The 27,542-nt window shown below is 35.7% G+C and overlaps 1 protein-coding gene and 1 long non-coding RNA gene across 2 annotated transcripts in view; one reads left to right on the forward strand and one right to left on the reverse strand.

Moving 5' to 3' along the window:
* Window positions 1-5,595, forward strand: part of LOC101887631 (uncharacterized) — a 54,456-nt gene extending 48,861 nt beyond the window's left edge. Inside the window, exons 2-5 of the mRNA XM_005183384.4 lie at window positions 4,315-4,537; window positions 4,608-4,721; window positions 4,929-5,081; window positions 5,143-5,595. Of these exons, the coding sequence (XP_005183441.1) occupies window positions 4,325-4,537; window positions 4,608-4,721; window positions 4,929-5,081; window positions 5,143-5,250 (588 nt within the window). The 5' untranslated portion in view covers window positions 4,315-4,324 and the 3' untranslated portion in view covers window positions 5,251-5,595. The remainder of the gene's footprint in view (window positions 1-4,314; window positions 4,538-4,607; window positions 4,722-4,928; window positions 5,082-5,142) is intronic.
* Window positions 5,596-22,283: 16,688 nt separating this feature from the next.
* LOC131801885 (uncharacterized) lies at window positions 22,284-23,131 on the reverse strand. Its single transcript, XR_009341949.1, has 3 exons — window positions 22,713-23,131; window positions 22,568-22,616; window positions 22,284-22,501 (listed from the first exon to the last, which is right to left on the reverse strand). It is a non-coding gene; the product is annotated as an uncharacterized LOC131801885 (long non-coding RNA).
* Window positions 23,132-27,542: the final 4,411 nt, after the last annotated feature.

The following is a 27,542-nucleotide window of genomic DNA, read 5'->3' on the forward strand; positions in this document are numbered from 1 at the left end:
TAAAATAATCAAAATACGGAATATCGGGGGGGGGGGGGGGGGGGGGGGGTGTTACGGTATATGGGGGCTATACGAAGACGTGGACCTACATGGCCCATTTTCTGTTTTATGCTGCAGTATCTATTACAAACTTCAAATACGAAATTTGGAATGATTCCGTTAAATAATGTCGCTAAAATCATCAAAATACCGAATATTGGGGGGTACCGTTATATGGGGGCTATACGAAGACGTGGACCTGCACAGATAATTTTCTGTCTTAGGCGGTAGTATCCATTACGAACTTCAAATGTCAAATTTCAAACAATTCCGTTAAATAATGTCGCTAAATTCATCAAAATACCGAATATCGGGAGGTACCGTTATATGGGGGCTATATGATAACTTGGACCTACATGGCCCATTTACGAACGTAACCTGCCTACTGGCAAAATATACACGTCTGCAAAAATTTAGCCCTCTATCTCAATTTGTTCGAAAGATAGAGTGATTACAATAGACGGGCAGACAGACAGACAGACGGACATGGCTAAATCGGCTTAGAATTTTACGCTGATCAAGAACATATATACTTTGTTGGGTCTGACATGAGTATTTCGAGGAGTTACAAACGGAATGACAAAATTAATATACCCTCCATAGTATGGTGGAGTGTATAAAAAGTAAGGAAAGGACTGAAATCGGTCGGGATCGAAAATACACATTTTTAGGGTGAGACGAAAAAACTGCACCCAACTTCTGTCTGCTGTCATTTCTAAGCCAATGGCAGCTCATTGTATTTTTTACAAAGCATTTTGGTGAGAATTTTCCACAAAAAAAAGTTATTCGTGATGGAATCCAAGGGTGATAGTGTGATTTCTTTATGTTTAGCTGGAAAACCACAAGTGGCTATCGTTAGAGCACTCCTGCATTTAAATGTGAATAAATCTATTGTGTCTCGTATCATCGCTCGTGATCGTGATACTGGTAGCGTACGACGTCAAGAAAGTGGACGATAGAAAACAATAACAGCAACATCAGCAGAAATTGTTCGAAATGTGAAAAAGCGACTTGATTGAAACCCGAGTCGCAGTGGCCGAAAAGTGGCTCGTAAGCTGAACATATCGCAATATTCCATTCGGCAAATATTGAAAAATGAGCCCGGGGTTAAAGCCATTGAAATTCCAAAAAGTGCAAAAACTTACACCGCAATAGAAAGAAAATAGACTCAAAAGAGATAAAGAGTTGCTTCGCTTGACCCAAAGTGGTTAACTGAAGAATTTGGTTTTCTCCGATGAGAAAACATTCGTTGTCCAGCAGTTTGTAAACAAACAAAATGATCGTGTTCTCTTGCCAAAGAACTCAAGCGTGATGGAGTTGGCCGCCATAACAGCCGATGGTCGTTCTCCGCTCGTATTAATCGACCGTGGCATCCGAATAAATGCCGAAAATTATGGCGAAAATATTCTGGATGGTGTATTAAAGCCTTGGGCACGCAAACATTTTGGACGCAGAACATGGACATTCCAACAGGACTAAAAACCATCGCTCTCAGCACGCGCCACCCAAGAATGGTTACAAAATGAGGTTCCTCGCTTCATTTCCAGCGCATAATGGCCACCAAAATCTCCGGATACCAATCCGTTGGACTATTGTGTCTGGAGTATTTTGAAAAGCAAGGTTGGCACTAAAAAATACCAAAGTGTCGATCAAACAAGCGCTTCGCCGGTAATGGACCTAAGTACCGCAGAGCAACATTCGTACAGCGTGTGACGGTTTCATTGGACGTTTAAAGGCAATAATTCGTGCCGAAGATGAACAATTCGAACATATGTTAACTTTATCTAAAATTTGATGCTATTTCCGACATTGTTTGCTTTCATTCAATAAAATAAAAAAAAATGTAAAAATTATGTCGTTTGACTTCGTTGATTTTTTTTTATCTCACCATTGTGCACCAAATGCTAATATCAGTCTGAATCAAATGAATTTTAGCACACACTGCCAAGTTCAGTGTCTAGCAATTTTTTGTGAATATCGGTTCGGATTTTGATTAAACTCCCACATATGTTTAAATTTTTAAATTTAATTTTACGCCACATATTTAATATTCCTCCAAAAAAAAATTTTTGGTGAAAATCGCTTCAGATATAGCTATAGTTCCCATGCATATGTTCGATTTGGGGTCTAAATAACTCACATTCTTAATATAAACTCCACAACAATGATATTTGAAACCAGATATCAGATATAACAGAGAAATACCTCTGCCAAGTTTCTCCAAGTTCGGGTCAGATTTAGATATATGTTTCATACAAATCTTCATCCGATTGCACGGTTATTGTGTACCAATATGTAATATCAATTCAAATGGAGAGGATTTTTGCACATACGACCGAATGAATTCAGCCTAGAAGCAAGTACTTCAAATTTGGTGAAAATTGGTTCTGATATAGCTATATCTCCCATATGTATGTTTTATCCGATTTGAGGTCTAAGTCCCTCACTTTCGTAATGAACTCCACAACAATGATATTTGGAACCAGATATCAGATACAGCTCAGAAACACCTATGCCAAATTTTATTGATATCGGCTGAGATTCAAATATAGCAACCATTTATGTCTGATATGTAAATCAACCCAAATTGACTGAATTTTTATACCCTACAACCCTATGTATTGGGGGTATTATAAGTTTGATTGGGTCAGAATTTATGTAACACCTCGAAATATTGGTTTCCCATATAGGAAAGTATATATGGATCTTCCCAGCTCGCCGAGCTGAGTCGATGTAGCTATGTATGTCCGCCCGTCCGTCTGTCCATGTTAATTTGTAATCACGCTACAGGTCGCAATCATGGCCCGATCCGTACGAAATTTTGCACGAAGGTGGGGTTAGGGTCAGAATAGAAACCTATTTCTTTTGGAGATGATTGCCAAATGTTTAGGGGTTGAAATGGACCAAATACTGAAAAATGTCGGATTTTGCAGTACCTATACAGGTCGCAATTGTAGACCAATCGACGCGGAATTTCGCATGTAGCAAAAGTTTAGGGCGGTGAAGAAGCCTACCAATTTGGTTAGTCATCAGATAAAATTTAGCGGGTAAAATAGACCATATCTTTTGTGTTGAAAAAATTCAAAATTTTTCACTAAACCGCGAATATTTTAAATCCCGGCGAAATCACAAAGCCATGACAAGGTTACTTCTGACCTTTACATTGATGTTAACATCCAACAAATCGGATATATGTGCGATATATATGTCTATCAAAGAAGATATTCTTGAAAGATCTCTTATATGTCGAGAACGGCTGAACTGATTTCGACAGTTCTCATTAATTCAGAATGGCCTCTTCGCAGGAAAGAAAAAACGCCTAAAAAATCGCATAAAAATATCTCTTTAAAGATGAAAATATTGATTTTGTAACATTTTCTCATATTTTTTCAATTTTGTGACATTTTTGGCATATTTTCATTTTGAATTAAACATTTGATAATATTTCTACAGCTAACAAAACTAAGTAGTTAGGATATCAGGATATCATATACAGATCGCATTTATGGCCCGATTCTAACGAAATTTTGCATTGGGATAAGATGAGGGTCAGAATAGAAGCCTACTCTTTTTGGAGATGATCGCCATATATTTAGGGGTTGAAATGAACGAAAAAACTGCAAAATTGTTAGCAGGTCGTAATTATCGCCCGATCCTTACGCACATTTGAATGGGGGTTACCGGACTTTGCAAAAGCCAAGCAGTTTTGGATGGCCATCCAAAATTATTCAATGTGTGAAATAGTTTGCCAACTTTTGTAGACAAAATATTCAACGGTATTCAACGGTCGACTTTGCTTACTTGTTTTACATTCGATTGAATTTATTTTGGAAGTAAATATGACATTTGTCGAAACTCAATTCCGATATATCTGGTGCTGCGAATTATATATATTTTAATATGATCTTTCTCGAAGTCATATTATGCACTCTATGGCAATGTTATTCGGTACGAGAGGTACAATTGCCTCCGTCAAATTTGGTGGAAATCGATTCAGAGATGGATATACCTCCTGAATGTCTAATTCCAAAGTTATAATATGGATTTAAAAAAGGGTAACAATTGATACGATCCACTTCACATCAATTCCCTATAAAAGCGTTTATTTGAAACTGCTAGTTCTGCCAAATACCCTACACTATAATAAAGTCGGTCCGCCCGACTTTTGACCTTTCTTTACTTTTTTTCCATTCTTGACGTGAAATTATGAAATTTTATTTTCTAATTTATATATAATAAATTAATTAAATTATAAATCTATTTATTTTTTTACAGCAACACGAAAATGAAGTTAATTTTTGTAGCTGCACTTCTCATACTCAATGTCTCCCAATCATTTCACATGGAAATGAACGATGAGGATGGAAACGGTTTCAACTCACTTTCGACGACAATTGATAGACCAGCCCAGTTCGAGGAAAGGACTGGTCATCGGGCGAAACGCGGCATTTGGGATTTCTTTCAGAAAATGGTCATAACCAAAAATCTAATTGTGGAGGTAAGTATGAAATGTGACCGGAAGGGGCTAGTGTATTACTTAAATCAAAATTTCCATTTTTGTCTTATAGCAATATACTGATACGAGAGATACCTTGAATGAGGTGTACAATATGTTCAATAGTCAATTTTCGGATCCAGCGCCGTCGAAACCCACACCACGCAGTACAAGCACTGAAGCACCGGTTTGTATGAAAGTGTTCAAATTTGAGGAAATTTGGACACACAAGTGAAAAATAATGAAATGAAAACAATGATTAATTAAAAAAAAAAAACATATTAGATTCTAAAATTAAAAAAAGAAATATTTTAAATGTTCGCCTTTTTACTAAGACGAACAGCATTTGTGAATGGATTTTTGATCATTTTCGTTCTTTATTTTTTCTCAACAGAAAACGAGCAGTGAAGATAGCACGGATAGCTCTGAAGTGAAAACCACTACCGAACGTTATCAGATATCACGCTACGAACTTGGCCGCATTCTTGGACGCAATTTCAGAGGCCTCAAACGTTTGGCACAAATCGAGTTTCAAGATGCTTTCAATGTCTGTATTAATATCTTAATTATAGTGACATTTAAAAAATGGTATTAATTTATGTTTTTAGGCAACAAAATACAATTTGGCAGAATACCGAGAAGAGGCCAGCAAACAATTTGCCAACAGTTTGGCAGCGGAGAAAAAGAAACAATTGAAGGCACTGGTGAAAGGCTAAACACATTCATCCTACTTCAATCTATAAATTTAGTATTCATAGAATATAGAAATAATTCAAATAATTCGTAATGTAGTAAGGGGAGGGGAATTGAAATATTTGACAAATTGGTTAAAATTGCATGGGATTTAAAAAAAAAATAGTTTTCCGAATATATTTTGTAAACTAGATCCTAAATCTACAATAAGCTGTATAACATTTAAGTGTAAATATACAAAGTTATATAATGATTACATATGTATATATGAAAGAACAACAATTGGTTAAGAACATGGCCACTATATTTAAATGTTTGCTGTGATAAGTTCTAGTTTTTTATAACATAAATAGATTGACATGTAAATAAATCGTAATCATAAAACAACAAATTATAAAAAAAAACTTTTTTAAATAAGATTCAAATGTAACAAGTAAAAAAGCAGTTAAATTCGGCCTGGGCGAACTTTTAATACCCTTCACCATTTGGAAGGAACTTGAAAAATTTTAAAACAAAAACCGAAAACTACCACTTAAATGAAAATCGTTATATGGGTACTATACCCAAGACGTAAACCTGCATACGAAATTTTTTACCATAGGCTGTAGTACCCATTACGAACTTCAAATATGAAAGATGTTACAATTATAGTGAATAAAATAAAAACCAGTAAAGAAAGTCTTAAAGTCGGGCGGGGCCGACTTTATGATACCCTACACCACTTTGCTAATTTAGAAGAGCTACGCATAATAATTAAAAGTTTTTATGGGAGAATTCCATCAAACACGCTATGATTATAATTATAATTTAAAGTTTAAAGAACAAAATAAACATTTGTATCTTTTAAATTCGGAATTGTGTTGCCCATTTGGTGCACAAATAATTTCAAATCGGACGAAGATATGAAGATATATGGGAGCTATATCCAAATCTGAAACGATCTCGATAAAATTTGGCAAAGATATTTCTGAGCTGTATTTGATATATTTCCCTGAATATCGTTGTTACGGTGTGCATATTACGGCTGTGGGTAACAAATATAACAAATCGGATGAACAGTATATATGGGAACTATAGCTATATCTGAACCGATCTTCACCAAATTTGACATACTTGATTCTAGACTCAATTTGGTCGTAAGTGTCAAATTTCATCCCATTTGGGCAAATATTAGACGTTTGGTGCACAATCAAAAGTAAATCGGACGAAGTTATATATGGGAGCTATATCCAAATCTGAACCGATCTCGATAAAATTTAGCAAATGTATTTCTGAGCTGTATTTGATATATTTCTCTAAATATTGTTGTTACAGAGTGCATATTTTGGCTGCGGAGGACAAAAATAAAAAATCGGGAGGTACCGTCATATGGGGGCTATACGAAGATTTGAACCTTCACACAAAAAATTTTTCCATAGGCTGTAGTACCCTTTACGAGCTTCAAATACGAAATTCGAAATAATTCTGGTAAATAATGGCGCTAAAATCATGAAAGTACCGAATATCCGGAGGTACCGTTATATGGGGGCTATACGAATTTCTGAACCTTCATACAAAAATTTTTGTCATAGGCTCTAGTACCCTTTACGAGCTTCAAGTACGAAATAATTACGGTAAATAATGTCGCAAAAATCACCAAAGTACCGAAAATATGGAGGTACCGTTATATGGGGGCTTTACGAAGACGTGGATCTGCATACGAAATTTTTTGTCATATTACTACAATATATGAGATCTTCCAATACGAAATTTGAAACGACTCCGCTGAAAAATGTTGCTGAAATCATCGAAATACTGAATATCGGGAGGTACCGCTGTATAGGGGCTATACGTAAACGTGAACCGACATGGCCCATGTACGAACTTAAGCTGCCTACTGGTAAACTATGCATGTATGCAAAATTTTAGCCTCCAATCTCAATTCGTCCGACAGATAGCGTGATAGATAGATAAACAGATGATAGATCGTCTTCAAATTTTACGCTAATCCAAATAAATACACTTTGTAGGATCTATTATGACTATTTCGAGGAGTTACAAACGGAATGATATAGCTAATATACCCTCCATAAAATGGTGGAGGGTATAAAAATAAATATTCAAATAACACAGTATTTGTTACACTTACTTCAAGTCGCTGTGATAAACCGTGGAGGGTGGAGGAATCCTAAACGAAAATGCTTTTTGTTTATTGAACAGTGTTGGCTTGTTGTAATAACCAAAACAAACTAGTTAAGTCTGTAAGTAGTTTGCAGAATGTAAAAAAATTCATTCTGACAAAAGCCGTTAAAATTTTAAAAAATCCAGATATCAGGTATTACAGTAATACGGAGCTATATACAGGGTGAGATAAAAAAAAACTGCAACCAACTTCAGACTGCTGTCATTTCTAAGCCACTAGTCCGACAACTGTTAAAATTATTCCGGTGACAGCCCATTATATTGTTTACAAGCGTACAAAGCATTTTGTTGAGAATTTTCCAGCATAAAAGTCATTCGTGATAGAATTAAAGCGTGATAGTGTGATTTCTTTACATTTGGCTGGAAAACGACAAGTGGATATCGTTAGAGCTCTCCAGCATTTGAATGTGAATAAATCTTTTGTGTCTCGTACCATCACTCGTTACCGTGATCCTGGTAGCGTAGAGCGGCGTCAAGGTAGTGGGCGGAAGAAAACAGCAACATCAGCAGAAATGGTTCGAAAAGTAAAGAGCAACTTGATCGTAACCCGCGTCGCAGTGGCTGAAAATTTGCTCGTTAGCTGAACATATTGCAATATTCTATTCGGCAAATATTGAAAAATGAGCTCGGTGTAAAGCCATTGAAATTTCAAAAAGTGCAAAAACTTACACCGCAACAGAAAGAAAATAGACTCAAAAGAGCTAAAGAGTTGCTTCCTATACCCGAAACTGGTGAACTGCCGAATTTGGTTTTCTCCACAAACAAAATGATCGTGTTTACTTGCCAAAGAGGTCAGCAGAAAATGTGCACTTTCGGTTGGCCACGAGATCTCAAGCGCCGGCCATGGTGATGTTGTAGGCCTACATAACAGCCGATGGCCGCTCTCCGCTCGTATTAATCGACCGTGGCATCATAATAAATACCGAATATTATCGCGAGAATATTCTGGAGGGTGTATTAAAGCTTTGGGCACACAAACATTTTGGCCGCAGACCTTGGACATTCCACCATCGCACCTAGCATGCGCCACCCATAATTGGTTATAAAATGAGGTTCATCGCTTCATTTCCAGCGCCTAATGGCCATCAAAATCTCCGGATACCAATCCGTTGAGCAATTGTGTCTGGAGTATTTTGGAAAGCAGAGTGTCGAACACCTCAAGCAATCGCCTTGCCGGGAATGGGCCAAAATACCGCAGAGCAACATTCGGGCAGTGCGTGACGGTTTCATTGGCCGTTTGAAGGCCATAATTCGTGCCAAAGACGACCAGTTCGAACCAATCTAAATTTATTCTAAAATGTGTTGCTATTTCCGACATTTTTTGATTTCATTCAAAAAAAAAAAAAAAAAATAAAAATAAAAAAATATGTAAAAATTATGGCTTTTGACTTTGTTGCAGTTTTTTTCATCTCACCCTGCACTAAATTTATATGGAAGGTCTAAAAATATCGGCCAATTCCTTCTTGCACTTGCAAAATTGACGTTATTGTCCCATAATATTCTTGTGAACCTCCTACAGGGTTGCCCATATTCGACGGACCCATTGCCCATTCCAATCGACGAGGCTTGTCCGCAGGCAACATTCTTTGCGTCAATTGAATTTTATACGGGAACAAATGCAAATCAATGCGAATAATCCGTTGTAAAGTGGACCGAGCCATGCCCAACTGCTGAGAACGGCGTTTTTGGGATGTTCTTGGGGACCTCTCAACACGGCAGCGATATTCTCAGCCGATCGCCTTGGTCGACTTTTATATGGCCTCTTCGGATTAGAAAGAGCCTTACCAGTCGAACATTTTTCGTATAAACGCTTAATGGTGTTCTTAGAAGGCGCACTTCTCACATTTTTTAATGTTTTAAAAGCACGTTGAGTTTTCACAATTGACTTCTCCTCTTGAATGTAAATTTCAACTATTTCAGAGCGCTCGCGTGGCGTGTATTGGTTCATAGTAAAAATCTGCTTGGACTTACGCTTCAAACGCGGTATGTCATTAAGGGATGTGACACCTCTGTCAAAAGTTATGGCGTTGCCAGATGGGTCCGTCGAATATGGGCAACCCTGTACTTATCATACTAAATTCCTTTAGTCAAGTGCGGATATAGAAAATCTAGGTCCATTCCTCGTACATCCCCAATAATTGTAGAGATTAATTGTTCTCATATAATGCAAAATGTCTTTCTGTTTGTCTGAAAGCTTTGCACATCCCAATATGGAGATGGAATATATTGGTTCAAAATTCCAATAATTTTTGTATTGTGCTGATAATATTTGTTTAATTTCTTATTCCACTATTCCATCCAAATCAATCGGCCACATATTACTTCAGAAAAACACAACCACCAAAACTGGACAATTGTAAGTGAATCATTCAGGATTTCTGGCTCTCCCACTGGAAAAGGAAATTGCATCAAATTAAAAAGTTTGATTTTGTCACAATTTTATTGGGAAACTTTATTTTATTCCGTTTTACGCCAAAGAACTTCAAACATGACGGAAGTGATAAAGAAAAACGAAAAGGAAAAAAATATCAACAAAACAAACGCTGAACTTAAATGTAAAAGCAAAACAAATACGAAGAACAACAAAACAAATGGAAAAAATCCAGCTTTTTTTACGAATGATTTTTCCCACAATTTCTTCTTTTCCGAAAAAAAATATATTTCTATAAACTTAAACAACTCAAATCATTTCTTCCTTTTTGATGCAGAACTCAAAATCCCAATAGCAGCTCACAGAGGAGGTAAAACGGAAAGTTTTTAAAAATATTTTTTTCTTTTGCGTTTCTTTTTTTTTTTTTGCCTGCATTTTACTTCTTGAACAGAAAAACCACTAAAAGTGTCATAATTCGATGCCCACGAGACGTCTATATCTTTGCGAATGAGAATTAGTTTGGAAGCCCAAGCCAAAGCCACTGGCGGAGAGCAGGACCAACAGCAACCAAAATAAAAAGGAATGAATGAAAGCAACAGGAAAAACAAAACACAATAAACATTTTAAACCTATACAAGTTGCATTTAAGCTCAGCACCAACCAGCCACCCATCCAACCAGCAACATGTACCGGCAAATGGCATTAGCAACAGAAGTACACCAGCATTGGTAGCACAAGCCCACCAGCATCATTTTTAAGCATTAACTTCTAGTTTAACAAATATGACAGAAACATTCACATAGTTCGAAACTTACAAATAGATGGAGGTACGAATGAGTCTGTGTATGTGTGCCTGTGTGTGCTTATGACATTTATATGAGTACGTTTGTGCACAAATGTTTACTTAAGTGCAAAACTTTACAATAACACAAAGATGGTATTGGCTGGCCGTATTCTAGGAGGCTTGGGAAGGAATTTGGTGTGGAATTTGGAAAGACATTAAAAAAAAGTAAAATAGTATCAGTCGGTTTTGCAGACAGCTGTATACCCCCAGCCATGAATTATAATTTTTCAAATTGTTGACCCTTTATGGGGCAGGTTCCAAAGCAGTTGGCCAATATTGACCAAAAAGGGAGTGGACCGACAGATCTTGTGTTAGTAGAAATAATGGGATGTGTGAAATATAAAGAGAATCTGATGCATATTACGGATTTTATAAACGTTTTGGTTATTCAAAAGGGTGTAAGTTTTGTGGGGGAGGTACTAGAAGGAACATTCCGATCCCTACCGTTTTTATTATAGATTCTGTTTGATAGAAATATTCAGATGCGCCAAGTCTAAATGGAATCGGATGTTAATCTCGCGGTTTATGAGCTAAATGGATATGCAAAATTTAATCCTTTTGTGGGGGAGGTATCAGAAGGAGTGGAGCGATATATTCCATCTTAACGCCATATCTCGGGTTTATAAGAATATTAGGATGCGTTAAATTTTAGACATTCGGATTCTTACATCTTGCTTCCCTTTCTGTGTAGAAAATATTTTTTTTTTTTTGGATAATTTCGACCTCTTGTGGGGGAGGTACCAGAAGGAGTGGACCGATGTATTCCATCTTGGCACCAGATCTTGGGTTAATGAAATTATTGGGATGTGTGAAATTTTGGATTCTTACATCTCATTTTATAAGAGTTGTAATCATTCAAAATTTAGACCCTTTGTGGGGGAGGTACTTGATGAAGTGGACTGATACATTTCGTTTTCACACCTGTCTAGCACTGACGCAAATATCAGGATTTGCAAAGTTGGAGCAAAATCGGATTATGGTTTCTCTTTCTGTGCAAATAATATTTTTTTGAAAATTTTGCCAAATTTCTCCGAACTCGATCTAAGATTGAGAATAATATTACGATGTACCAACTTTTTATAAAATTGTATACTCCCTTCGAGAGTTATCGTGCGCACCAGCTAGACAGACAGACGGACGGACATCGCAAAATCGACTCCAAATGTCCTAAACCGAATTTGGTCCAAAGAGACCTAGGGTCTAAACCGGTTATTTCGATGAGGCACGTTTTCGCGGTATCAAATGATATATACCCTCTGTAGCCATATGGATGAGGGTATAAAAGCAATAAAAGAAAGCCCAAAGTCGGCCGGGGCTTACTTATGATACCCTACACCAATTTGTATATTTGTTAAAACTATCCATAACAAATAAACGTTATGGCTTTAAATCAGATACAATTCAAACCAGAAGGAACTAATATATGGAATTTCCCCAAAATTTTGATGGACTGAATCCACATTCTTCAAAATCCTTCTTATTTGAGCTGACATTACACTCATTAGGCACAATAAACGTGAAATCGGATGAAGATATATATGGGAGCAATATCCAAATCTAACCAATCTCTATAAAATTTAGCAAAGGTTTTCTATGCTGTATAATATCGCTCTTGTGGAGGGCACTTTATGAGTGTGAGGACTTATGTACAAAACCGGATGAATCATATATTTTGGACCTATATCTTAACCGATTTTCAACAAATCTGTTACACTTTCATCCAAGCTGAATTCGTTCGTATATGCCAAATATATTGTTATATTTCTGAACTATATTTGATATATGTATTTCCTGGAATATCGTTGCTAAGACAAATATATCATTCCGGATGAAAAATATACATGGGGTGAGATAAAAAACTGCAACCGACCGATTTCGACAAATTTTAACAATTCAGAATGCCCTTTTGGCATAAAAGTATAAAATCTAAAAAAATCGCATAAAAAGATGCCAATAATGATGTTAATATAGGTTTTGTAGTATTTTGTGACATTTCTTTATTTTTTTCAGATTTTTTATCGCATGCTATTTATACCCTACAACACACATAGGAAAGTATATATGGATCTTCCTAGCTCGCCGAGCTGAGTCGATCTAGCTATGTATGTCCGTTCGTCCGTCTGTCCGTCTGTCCATGTTAATTTGTAATCACTCTACAGGTCGCAATTATGGCCCGATCTTCAAGAAATGGAATGGAGGTGGGGTCTGGGCCAGAATAAAACCCTATTGCTTTTGGAGATGATCGCATAATATTTAGGGGTTGAAATGGACCAAATACTGAACAATTTGCTGATTTTGCAGTTGCTCTTCAGGTCGCAGTTATAGACCAATCGACGATATTACCCGATGGTGGCCATCGGGTAATATTAAGTGGGTGAAATAGACCATAGCATTTGTGTTAAATAAAAGTCAATTTTTTCATTGAAACGCGAATATTTTTAACCCCGGCGAAATCACAATAGATAAAGGGGTCAATTCTGACAGTTACGTAGATGCCGATAGTAAATATATCTGATATATATCGGGAAATATATACAATGTAAATATACAATGGAAGGGGATGTTAGCTAGAATGCATATATCTCAAGAATGGCTGAACTGGTTTTTACAAATTTTTGTCAATTCAGAATGCCCTCTTAACATAAGAGAATAAAATCTAAAAAATGTGCCAATAATGGTGTTGTTATAGATTTTGTAGTATTTTGTGACATTTTTTTTATTTTTTCATATTTTTATCGCATGCGATTTTTTCAATTTGACTTATAATATTGAAGTATACATTTTGTAAATTTTTTTCACTTTACAACACGGGTTGGGGTTAATATATACAGATTGCAATTATCGTCCGATCTTCACGAAAATTTTCACAAGGGTAGGGTTAGGCTCAGAAGAGCCATTGTTTTCAAGGACGACCGCAATATATTTAGGGGTTGAAATGGACCAACCACTAAAAATGTTCCTGATTTTGCAGCCGTTATAAGATCGCAAATAGAAACCAAAGGACTCGAATTCTCGCATGTAGTTAGGGTTTAGGGCAGCGGTTAGAATGGACCACTACTTTTGTGTGCAAAAAATACCAACATTACTTACAAGTGATATCCCAAATACACAAAAGGCGAGCTTCTGGCTTTTTTATGCTGTTTTCGTTGATGAATATAGCCAAATATCGTAGTAAAGGAAATCATATATATGGGGCTAAATTTGTAGATGCATAGCGGCTCCTTGCTTTTGGAGATGATCGCAAAATATTTAGAGGTTCAAATGAACCAAAAACAGAATAAAATTCCTGATCACAAAGTTGAAGCCAATCGACACGCCTGAGAAGAGAGTTAAGGACAGGGAAGAATTCTTGCATTTTGGATGACCATTGGATTATATTCCATATTTTATATAAACCACAACAACTAAGAGCACGACGGAGTGCATAAATATTGGGCAAATGTCCCTGGTAAAAAATGCTAAGGGTAATATCTGGGCAGTGCTACGTGATATAATTGCAAAAGCGGAATCTTCCAAAATGGATTTGGACATAAGGAGGCTTCTAATATATTGTAGTGTTGTAGGGTATCACATGGTCGGCCCCGCACGACCATAGCCTTTGCTTACTTGTTTTTCAATTTGAATTAGAACAGCGGGTAGAATAGAACACAACTTTTGTGTGAAAAATGACATACATTACTTACAGGCGATATCCGAAATATACAAAAGCCGAACTTCTGGTTTCTTTATGCTGATTTCGATGACATAATTTCAAAAGCGAAATCTTCCAAAAACAATGTGGACATAAAGAGGCCTCTAAACATATTGTGGTGTTGTAGGGTATCACATGGTCGACCCCGTACGACTATAGCATTTGCTTATTGATTTTTAATGTTATTGAATGACAAAAAAATGTCGGAAATAGCATCAACTTTTAGAATAAGTTTAGGTTTGTTCGAATTGGTCACCTTTGGCATGAATTTTGGCCTTCAAACAGCAAATGAAACCGAATGTTGCTCTGCGGTGTTTTGGCCCAATCCCGGCGAAACGCTTGCTTGAGGCGATCAACACTTTGGTATTTTTTAGTGCCATTGTGCGAAGATTTTGGTTGGCATTGTGCGCTGGAAATAAAGCGATGAACCTCATTTTCTAACCATTCTTTGGTGGCGCGTGCTGAGTGCGAAGGGGCTGAGTCTTGTTGGAATGTCCAAGGTCTGCGGCCAAAATGTTTGCGTTTCCTAGGCTTTAATACACCCTCTAGAATATTTTCCCCATAATATTCGCTATTTATTTTGTAGCCACGGTACGAGCGAAGAGCGACCATCGGCTGTTATGGCGGCCAACACCATCACCATGGCCGGCGCTTGAGTTCTGGTGGTCAACCGAAGGGGCATATTTTCAGCTGATCTCTTTGGCAATTAAACACGATCATTTTGTTTGTTTACAAACTGCTGGACAACGAATGTTTTCTCATCGGAGAAAACCAAATTCGACAGTTCACCACTTTCCGCCAAGCGAAGCACCTCTTTAGCTCTTTTGAGTCTATTTTCTTTCTGTTGCGGTGTACGTTTTTGCACTTTTTGGAATTTCAATGGCTTTACCCCGAGGTCATTTTTCAATATTTGCCGAATTGAATATTGCGATATGTTCAACTCACGAGCCATTTTTCGGCCACTGCGACGCGAGTTTCGATCAAGTCGCTTCTTTACTTTTCGAACCAAGCTGATGTTGCTGTTTTCTTTCGTCCACTTTCTTGACGTCGGCATACGCTACCAGTATCAGAGTAACGAGCAATGGAACGAGACACAAAAGATTTATTCATATTTAAATGCTGGAGTGCTATAACGATAGCCACTTGTGGTATTCCAGCCAAATATAAAGAAATCACACTGATACGCTTGAATTCCATCACGAATAATTTTTTTCTAGAAAATTCTCTCCAAAATGCTTTTGTACGCTTGTAAACAATATAATGAGCTGTCATTAGAATAATTTTAACAGCTGTCGGACGAGTGGCTTAAAAATGACAGCAGTCTGAAGTTGGCTGCAGTTTTTTCATCTCACCCTGCATTTGGAATACCCATTTGCAAAACCACTTCTTTATCACAAACCTATCACTAACAGATATTCCAATACCTAATTTCAAAATTCCAGCATCATCCCTTCATCCTTAACCAAAATGTGTCAAATTTTATACCATTTAGCACAGTTCAGTACATATTTCCAATACCACCTTCATGTATCAAACTTTCTGTCCAATCATGATTCTCATTTAATTTTTTTTTTTTTTTTTTGATATCCGTTCACACCATTTTAGAAGAATACTGCCATTTCAGAAGTTTTCGTATCTATCAATGACTCTCATTCGAAGTTTTAGAATTCTTGCTCATTCCAATACAGAGTATTCAATTTTTAGTACATATTAGTACTTGTCGTACCCTTTTAGTACGAATTTCCAAAGCGTTGATTCATAACAGTACTTCCTGATATTCGGTATTTTGATCATTTAATCCACAGAAATTGTCAAGATCAAGGGAGTAAGGGAGTTGAAATTGACCAAAAACTGATAATTTTCCGGAATTTACAGTCCCTCTACAGGTCACAACTTAAGACCAATCGACACGGAATTTCGCATGAGGTAAGCCTTAAAGAAAGGGCAGATGTCCAATATTGTTGGTTGCAAACATTAAAAAACGATTTTCCTGTTAAAAAAATTGCAAATTTGTCACTGACAAATATACGTCGATCACTTAAATGCCAAATACAATTGATGCATTTTTTGGGTCATAGATAAAAACCATATAAAATGGTTTTTGCTTGTCTAATCTAAAATTCAAAAAATAAAAGTGATAAATTACGATCCACAACATGCGAAGAAAACGGGAAAAAAATTCCAAGAATGAATTTGAATTTTTTTCCCACAACCGAACATTTTGCCCTCGTTTTCTAATCCCACGCCACCATCTAAATCGTTATTACCGATGGAATAAATACGATTCGTGGCTTAGAGTAGTGTGGTCGTTTGTTGCGTGCATCGTACATTGCACGTTGCAGAGTATCGTCGAATCTTAAAGCAAAGTTTCTTTTGTCATTCCCATTATAGTTTTGACTTGAATTTGCAGAAGTTGGCTGACTCTCTTCTACTACCACTGGCTGCAATGCACAACTTCAAACCTGGCTGGCAGAAGAATAAAAGTTTGATATTGGTTATCCAATGTTGCAACACAATGCGGTGTCGTTTTGCAGGCGCCTGGGAATGTCGAATGCTAACAACAGCTGCAGTGTGGTGGTTATCCCTCTTTTATACGAAGATTTAAAGGAATGACAGCAGGAGCATTCCTTCGTAGAGGTAATATTTGGAATATTTTAAATAATTAGGGTTCTCTAATTTTAAATATGATAACAAAACATGTTACTAAATGGTTTCAATTATATGAAAAATTAACATTTTGAGGGAAAACTTATGGCCAAAATGTTGTAAAATCTCGACAAATCTTTAAAATACTCCCAAAATTTGGGGTATTGTTATATATGAGGCTATAGTATAAGTTGGGCCTATGTAATTTTATCATATTGTCATTAGTAAAATCTAAGCCACTAAGATCGATCCCCTCATTAATTAGAGTCATTTCGTCCTCAAATGCTACAATGAAGAATATATACTTTATAGGGTCGACTAATGGACGAATATACAAAATAATATACCTTCTTAAAATTTTTAAATATATAGATTGCAATTTACCTACAGTTATTGTATATTATTATTTTTTCGGCAGCCTAAAAGTATGCCAGGATTTGTATAATACATATCCCATTGGATTATTTAATTGATTACAGAAATCGTCAATATAGAGTAAATTTGTATAACAGTTATGCATTGCAAAAGGCAAAAACATGTTTGGAAGAATAAAACTCAGTATGGCTATATGGAAATATTTTTCCCCAAAAAAATGTCATATTATAGTCTGCCTAATCCGTTGAACAAATAATATAACTTTTAATAAATTGCTGAATATCGTGTGGTGAGTTACACCAAAACCGTGAAAGTAGTCAAATAAATATCTGCCGGAGAAAGCGGCGTGTTTTGCGAACTCGAATTACTAATTTTGATACCCAATATCTTAAGATACCATTATCTTCAAATACCAAATTCCGTGAAAATGTGACATAAATCATGAAAATACCTAATTTCGTTAGACTGTAACTAGGGAGATATACGAAAATGTGGACCTTTGAAAATTATTTAAATATATTTTGACTTCTGTTATGATTAATTAAAAGTTGGCCCTCTATGGAGTAGATTCCGAAAAAATGGGCCAATATTGTATTTTTCGTATCGCACCTTAATTAATCTATATATATAAATGTAAGTTGTGTTAGTTACTACGCTTATAACTTAAGAACCGCTGGATTAATTTTAACGATTCACACAAATTCGGAGTTGTCTACTCTCCGAAAAGGATAATATCCAAAAAAATCGCGTAAAAATGTGATATATTAACATTTTCATTTTGACATTTCAAATGTACAATAGTAATGTTTTATTTTGCATGATTTTTTTCCATTTTGACTTACTTTTTTCTAATGTACATTTGTAGTGTTTTTTTATATTTTATTTTTGAATTCGAATATTCGAATATACCAATTTATATAATAAATTGGTATATTTAATTGACTTGATTTCTTGAGAACTGAAATTGATGGCGGGTTACATGGAAGTGTAGTAGCGAATTATGTGGTGGCGAAACGGAATAGATGATATCGAAATAATTTAACGCGGTCACACCAAAGTTAAAAGATAATTACTTTTTCTAAATCGCTGAAAAATCATGAAAAAGAGATCTCATTGCAAAAATCAAAAAAACATTTTCAATGGAATCGAATTTTAAAGTAATAGTACATTCTATTGACAAACTTTGTAAGGAAGGATCTTAAAACATTTGCTGTAAAAAATCAGCGAAAAAGTTGAAGACTTTTTCAATTTGTTATTCTTTTTTTTGTCAACTTTTTTTTGTGAACAAAATAAAGAATAATTTTTCACTAAAAAAATTGAATAAGTGCGAAATAGGATGTTAACTGACATCTACCTTTCAACTCCAGGGCCTACATCGTGGGTTAGCTGGAAGATGCGAACACGTTTAAACAAACAAAAATGACCGAAAAAGCTTAATGGGGCTCATTTCAAAGCGTGACAATGATCCGTCCAATGAGAGCTCAAAATGCAAAATTCTTTGGGAGAATAATAAGTAATATACCAATATTGAAATAAAAGGTGCAAAATAGTAGAGCGAATGGGACTTTTAGTAAGAAAAGGTTTTATATCCTTCCAGAAATTCTTCCCAAACATTCAAAATACCTAAAATCACTTTTGCAGGTCTTTATATCGATCATAACTCACGGATAAGGGAACAACCCGATTTCATATTTATATAACCATCTATGATTTAAGTTATTTTTGGGGTCTTGGCCGGCCACTTTTTTCATTTTTTGGCCCTTATTTGACATTTTTGTTTCTAAGGGGGTAGATAACCTCTTCGCATAAAATTTGAAATTTTCAGAGTAGGGCCCATATTGGTATTGACCACATTCATCAATTGATTTGGCTAAAAAATTTTATTTATGCCACCCTGGGGTAGGGAACCATCACACAGATAATTGCCACATAGGAATTTATTTAAGTAAAGTCCCCACATTGGAGTATCCCCAAGTCCACTTTCACATCTAATGTGTGGTCAGAAAAGAAAATTTTGTATTCTATTGAATTTTTAACCCCCAAGAGAATATTGGTTGGGAACGTAGATTTGGGATGTGCATCCATATGAAATAAATTGTGGAAACATGAACAAATTACAAATATAAGAAAGTAGCACGGGACCGAATATTTGTTTAATCATCATTGAATTATCCTATGATGAAAATATGGACTTTAAGGGGTCTCCAACTTACAATTTAAATGGCAAATAAAATTAATTCCCATCTTATCATTCTGCCCTCAATTATGAGGTGGATAAAACTATTTTTACTTATTTAAATCACGCGAAATGCTATGACATGCTATATTGTTCTGCTATATTTTTGATTTGGCCTCTATTTGTCATCTTGGATTATAAGGGGTAGAAGAAAGTTTTCAATGTAGGTCGATGTTTCGGAGTAGTGCCCATATAAAGAAGGTACCTCCTAATTTAACCACATTTCAAAGAATTTGGCTAATAATGCGTATTAGGGGGGTGAAAATCTTACACTAAAATTTCAACATATCTACAAATTTTAGAATTTTTATCCATGTTATAATACCCTCTCAAGTCCACCTTTTGGCGGACAAACAGACTGACATGGTTAGGGGGACTTATGAGGACTCTAATGCACAATCTAAGTTGCTAATGGGTTTAAAAAAGTAATTAACTTTGGCTATTCTTAAATCATTCAGCCCTCAATTATGTAGTATACAAAATACAGCAAATTCCAAATTACTGCTCATTTGACTGGAAGATTTTGCTACGATTTTTACCATATTAAAAATTAATTTGATCCCTTATATGGCGATAAGATTGATATATACTTTTAAATAGATTTGTATAGCACATCCACACAGTTGAAGCCCACGGTTTACATATTGAAGCCCACTGGTTAAAAATGGGTACAGGTATTTTAAAACACTTTAAATCGACATGTACGTGAACACTTATATCAGTCATATCTGTGAATAATTATGCTTGGGAAAATATGCATAATAGACAAAAACTACGGGCCGGCAACGCGGACCGGGCCAGCTAGTATCATATAAATATTGGGACGTGTCAGGTTTGGACTATATTGGTTAATTCCTTCACTTTATTGAGATATGTGACAATTTTTAGAAAATGATAAAATGTGCGTCTGGTATCGGATATAGTCGACCGAAGTATTCCATTTTCATACTTCATCTAATACTGATACAAATTTTGGTACGGTCAAAATAAAAAGAAAATCGAACATTTATATCCAATTTTATTCGAAATAATAAATTCCATATTCATCTACCATTCATATATCATCTTTACAACAACTCTTTGAATGAGTACTTGAAGACAATCGGGCTCTTACACCACATTTTATAAGAGTTACAATTATTCTAAATTTTTACACTTTGTGGAGGAGGTACTTGATGGAGTGGACCGATATCGTCTATTTTCGCAATTGACATAGCAAATATCAAGATTTGTAAAGTTGGAGAAAAAACGGCCTATCCTTTCTCTTCCTGTGTGGATTTTTTTTTGAAAATTTCGACCCTCTGTGGGGAGAGAATTATCGTGCTGAGGTTATAAAAATAGCTATACGAAGACATGGAAGTCCTGTAAAGGCGATTTGCTCCAATAGAAGGTAGTACCCATTACGAACTCCGAATACCAAATTTTAAAACATTGCGATGAAAAGTGTGACAGAATCATCAAAATATTGAATATCTAGAGGTACAGTTATATGGGGTTAATAACAATACTTGGACCCAGATGCGCAAATATCTGCAAGTATGTTTCTGACAACACAAACTCTCAATTTAGAAAGAATTAGATTTTAAAATTGTGATTTAAACGTCCAAAAACACCTTAAATCTGTCAGTACAGTTGTAAGGGAGTTTCACCAAAACATGGACCTATGTGACCTCAATACCACAAATCGTATGTGTCTGGGATCATTTATTTGGGAAGCTATAGTGATTTCCATAGAACGACATATGGTCTGTGTTACATAATGTTAAAAAATCAACTATACAAATCTGGCTGTACCTACATTGCATATTTTTGGAGAGAAGCTAGGTGTCTTATTTGCAAAGAACTTGGAACATCATATTACAGGAGATTTGGCTGGGACAAAACCTTGAATATACCGAAAATATGATAGATATGTGGGCTATACCAACAAGGGCACCTACATTGAATATCTTTTCTGAGGAGAGAGCCCGAAATGTAAACTAACAACTGGTACTTTTAGAAATTGGTCGGAGACCTGAAGGTACCATTATATAGGAATAGATATTACAGGTAGGTAATTTTGCAGTACGTAAGATTCAAGGAAATAGTGTATTACAAACAAGTAAAAAAGCTGCTAAGGTCTTCCTCGCGGAAATTTTAATACCCTCCACCAAGGAACGTGAAATTTAAAAAAAAAATCATTAGAAAAACAATTCCAGGACCTGAATAAGTGATTTTTTGTCATAGGCTGTAGAACGTATTACGAACTTTAAATACGAAATTTGAAAAAAGTCCGGTAAAAATATAGCGTGATTATAAAGACAGACAGGAAGATGGTTGAACATCGCAAAAACGACTTAGAATTTCACACTAAAAGAATATATACTTTGTTGGGTATTTCGAAAAGTTACAATCGGAATGACAAATTTAATATACCCTCCATACAGTGGTGGAGGGTATAAAAAAGATTGCACATAACCTTCATATAGTAGCACCGGCCGATATTATGTTTTTAATCAACGTATGTACATGGGAACAAGATGTCAGAACTATATTCGTTTTTCGGGGTATAATTCACTCACCCCCACATTGTGTCCCCCGTTATAATACTGTTTTGCATTCCCTGGCTTATTCTCGTGATAACCCTTGATATTTTAAAATTATTCAGAAAAATAGTGTAAACAAATGCCAGTCAGAGATTATAAGATTCAATACTATTATATGTTTCAGTTTAGAAAATGTATACAGATGCAATGCTAAAGCTAAATATGTATATTGAAAACAATAAAAATTAAAATCCCGCTTCTTAAGTCGAAGTATCATTTGGGGCACAGATAATATAGTGCAGCAGTACTAGAAAAGATTATCGCCAGTGCAATTTCCCTCCACTACAACATGGAAGGTATATTAAGTTTTTCGTTCCGTTCTTTATCTTATTGAAATAAAGTCACCTTAATTAAATCATATGGAGAAAGAAAGTTAAAAGTTAGAAAATTGGTAATATCATTTGGGCTTACCCGCCAAATTCAGGTTAATTGGTGATGCTTGCCAAAAAAGCAACGGTTCCTGAAATTAAAAATATTGGATTCTTAGTAGTTTAAAAATAAAGCGAAAACATTAGTGAGGCTTTTGAGATTCTTAATGTATATGTCAACTACGTACCAAAATATATAAAGCAGGGGCTCAATGCCAGTTCTATAAAATTGTGAAATGAAAACATTTATATAGCAAGAAGTTCGAATATTTATTTCCAATTTAAAGCGAATAAATCATAATCAAAATATTCAACGATTGTGGGGAAGGTAACGCAAAGTGTGGGCCCATAGATCCCTTATTCACATCAGATCCCTGGTTGAGAGATATATTTAGATATGCCATGTTTGAAAAAAATTGCTGACATGTTTCGAAAGTTAGAACATATAAAAATACTGACAATTGTGACCTTTTGAAGGGGAGTTATCAGAAGGGTTGGGCAGATATATCCCATCTTCGCACCTGATATTTTGTTAATAAAAATATTGGTATGTGCGAAATTTGAAGAGAATTGGGTTTTCGCATTTTCTGAGAAGTAGAATTATTATGACCCGTTGTAGGTGTGTGTGTGTGTGTGTGCGGGGGGGGGGGGGGGGGGGGGTTGTACCACAACGAGTAAAAATATTTCATTTTTGTACCATATCTCATGCTGGTAAAAATACTGAGATGTATAAAACTTGAAGACAATTGTATTCTTATTTCACATTTTATAGGAGTTATAATTATTAAAAATTTTAAGCTTTGTGGGGGAGATACCAGTTATAGAAGTAGGCGGATATATCCCATTTCCATACTAGATCTTGTGTTTTTGGAAACATAAGGATGTGCCACGTTTGATGCTCATTTTGCCTATTATGAGCGTCATGTTTATTGAAAATGTTGACCTGTTGTGGGTGAGTACCGGAAGGAGTGATCCGTTCTATCCGTCCTTGATATCAGATCTTGTATCGGTAGAAAAATTTTTCAGATGTGTGAAATTTGAAGACCATGGGATTTTTATTTCACATTTTGTAAGAGAGACGATTATAGGTACCTGAAGAGATATCCGATATGTTCCATCTCCACACTACATATTGTATTTATATTGAGATGTAAAAACCTAAGGGTTATAACTATTCAAAATTTTGACCCTTTGTGGGGGATGTACTTGATAGAGTGGGCCGATAAATTCTATTTTCGTATCTGACCTAACATTGGTAAAAACATTGAAATTGTTTAAGTTTTTTCAAAATTGGAAGATCCTACGGTGAAAATTCTGAAGTTTTGTGGGGGAGGTACCAGAAGGAGTTGACCGATATTTCCCATTTTCGAACTTGATGTAAGTTTAATAATAATATTACCATCTGCCAAGTTTGGATACTCCCTGCGAGAGTTATCGTGTGCACCAGCCAGACAGACGGACGGATGAACGGACACCTCTAGGTCGACTCCAAATGTTCTGAAATGGATTTGGTCTAAACCCTGATTGCGATGAGGCACATTTGATATATAACCTCTGTAGCCATATGGCTAGGGGTTTAAAAATTGTATGCCTTCATCTACACCAACAACGAAGCTCATCTCATAGTGCAGATTGGCTCGCCTCGAAAGATAAATAGCCAATTAAAACATGTTTTTCATTTCTAGAACAAGAATAGAACAAGAATACAGTCCCGGGTCATTCGTATTGGCATAGCCCCGGAGTAATGAACTGCCCAATTTAGGGTATTTTTATAACTTTAACCATATTTTTTTTCAACGTCCTACCTAATATCCGGCCTACCGAACACAATTACTGTCCTTCCTCATTATGCCAAAAATAAAAGAAAGGAACATTTGTAAAAGATATTAACTTTTTCCAAATGTTACCGACTTCAGTTCCAAAAATTAATCTTTTTTAATTAGTTTTTGTTCAACTTAAAAAAAAAAAATGCAATCGATTCATAAAAATTCATCTGCTCCAGTTTTGTGGTGAAAAACTTCGAAGGCAAACGTCCGGTATTAGGTATGGTTGCAGGAGAAAGAATAATAAAATCTCATTTAAGGGCTGTCAAACTACTTATAACCTTCTAAAAAAATAATTTAAAAAAGTTTTTTTTTTGTCAAATTGTAAACAATACATGTCATTGTATTGTTTTGCATGAATTTTTTAAAACAACAACAAAAAAACCATTCACCTCAGCTCACAGTGACATCATTTACGGCTGGATGGTGGAGAAATCCCAGCAAGCTATGTTTGCGTATTTTTCATTTCCAAAAAAACCAGTCTTCTAGAATAAATATGTACAAATGTTATTATTTCATGTTCAAGTACAAAAACAAAAAAAAAAAAAAAAAAAACACACACACACAATAAAAATAAATAAACAAACAAGTGCCGTCGATGTGTGACATTCAATCTTACTTACTGCCAGGCTGCCTCACAATTATTTCGAACACTGCAGGCGGATTATTCGAGTCACGAATAATCTATAAATCCGAAAATTAACAAATTTTGCTAGAATTTGTTTACCTTTTGTTTTATTGTTTTTTTTGTTGGTCTGGTTTTAATTTGTTTGCAGGGCATGAGTAATAGCAGGTTTTATTCCAGACGACTTAAGAATCGATTTATTTAAAAATAATTGCTGGCTTTATCGATTGTTTCCATATCCATTGATATATTGACACGGAAGCCGTGAGAGTTGTTTTCATTACTTTTTTGTTTGTTACAAAATTAAACGTCAGATCGGTGTTATGAAACAAGCTTGTACATCTACAGTTAATTTAAATGGCTTATAAATATGGAATATGACACAAGCTGACGCCATAATATCAATGTCTTTAATTACACTGTCCAGCAAATTTAGTGAATGTTTTTGGTGCAGAAATTTCAGGTTTTGGAACAGAGCATTTATTTTATTAAAATGTCACCTAGTCGAAAAAAATGTTTTTGGTTTTTGACCGAAACCACGATGACATGCTCCCTTGGCGGGTATACCCGCTGTAGCCATGTGGCTAAGGGTATGAATATCACAAAGGGTAACAAAAATATTCACACTTTTATATCCTCAGCCATCTGGCTATAGAGGGTATATATTGGTTGATAGGGGTTAAAGTTACCGCATCGAAATAACTCTTTTAAAGCCAAGGTCTCTTTGGACCAAATCCGTTTCATAACATTTGAAGTTAATCTAGAGATGCCCGTCCGTCTGTCTGGCTGGTAGGCTATTGCGCACGATTATTCTCGAAGGGAGTAGACGATTATTATTATCAAACTTAGATCGATCGAGTTCTGAGATGGGATGTACCTCCCCCACAAAAGGTCAACATTTTCACAGAAAATAATTTGCCGTATAGAACATGAAAGAATCATTCGAAAGGAAGAAACTTGGCAAATCGCAATATTTGTATCAGTGCTATGTCAGGTGCGAAAATGGACAATACTGGTCCATTCCATCATGTACCTCTCACACAGGGGGGTCAACATTTTAAATAATTATAACTCTTATAAAATACGAAATAGGTATCCGATTCTCTACAAATTTTGAACATCACAATATTTCTACTAACACAATATCTGGTGTGGAGATGTAGTACATCAGCCCCATCCTTCTGGTACCTCCACCATAACAAGTCAAAATTTTGAATAATTACATGTCTTAGAAAATGCAAAATAAACATCAGGTTCTCTTCAATTTTTACACATCCGAACATTTTTGATAACACAAGATCTAGTGTATATATCAGTTTACTCCTTCTGGTACCTCTCCCAAAAAAGGTCGAAATTTTTTAAAAATATTTTACTGCACAGAAAGATAATCCGACTTTGGTCCAACTTTGTAAATCATAATATTTATATCGGTGATAGTTCAGGTGTGAAAATGGACACAAAGGGTAAAAACTCTTCGATTTAAAAGTCCGATTCTCCTCAAATTTTACAAATCTTAATGTTTCTCTTAACACAAGATCTGGTGTGAAGATGATAGATATCACCCTATCCCTTTTGGTACCTCCCCAACAACAAGTCACAGTATTCAATACTTATATCGCTCATAACTAGCAAAACAAATCAGCGATCCCTTTCAAACTTGGTATATTTTAATATTTCCTATTTTTATACCCTCCACCATTCATAGTATGGAGGGTATATTAAGTTCGACATTCCGTCATTGTAACTCATCGAAATAATCATTTTAGACCCAACAAAGTATATAAATTCTTGATCAGCGTAAAATGTTAAGATGATTTAGCCATGTCCGTCCGTCTGTCCGTCTGTTGTAATCACGCTACAGTCTAAACAAATTAAGATAGGAAGCTACAATTTTGCACAGATCCCTCTTTTGTCTGCAGGCAGGTCAAGTTCGAAGATGGGCTATATCGGTTCACGATATCGTATAGCCTCCATATAACGGTACCCCCCGATATTCGGTATTTTGATGATTTTAGCCACATTTTTCAACGGAATTGTCTGATAATCCACACAAAGAGTTCTTTGTGGGTACTTTATCCCTTGGAAGAGAATTATCTATATAGGTCCACGATATCGTATATCCCCCATATAACGGTACCCCCGATATTCGGTATTTTGATGATTTTAGCCACATTTTTTAACGGAATTGTCTGATAATCCACACAAGGAGTTCTTTGTGGGTACTTTATCCCTTGGAAGAGAATTATCTATATAGGCCTACGATATCGTATAGCCCCATATATCGGTACCCTCCGATATTCAGTATTTTGATGATTTTAGCCACATTTTTCAACGGAATTGTCTGATATTCCACACAAGAAGTACGTTGTGGGTACTTTATACCTCGGAAGAGAATTATCTATATAGGTCCACGATATCGTATAGCCCCCATATAACGGTACCCCCTACCGAATGTCGGGGGTACCGTTATATGATTTTACCCACATTTTTCAACGGAATTGTATGAAAATCCACACAAGGAGTACCTTGTGGGTACTTTGTACCTCGGAAGAGAATTATCTATATAGGTC

Source organism: Musca domestica, unplaced genomic scaffold (assembly GCF_030504385.1).
Source record: "Musca domestica strain aabys unplaced genomic scaffold, Musca_domestica.polishedcontigs.V.1.1 18, whole genome shotgun sequence".
In the NCBI taxonomy this organism is placed as follows: Eukaryota; Metazoa; Arthropoda; class Insecta; order Diptera; family Muscidae; genus Musca; species Musca domestica.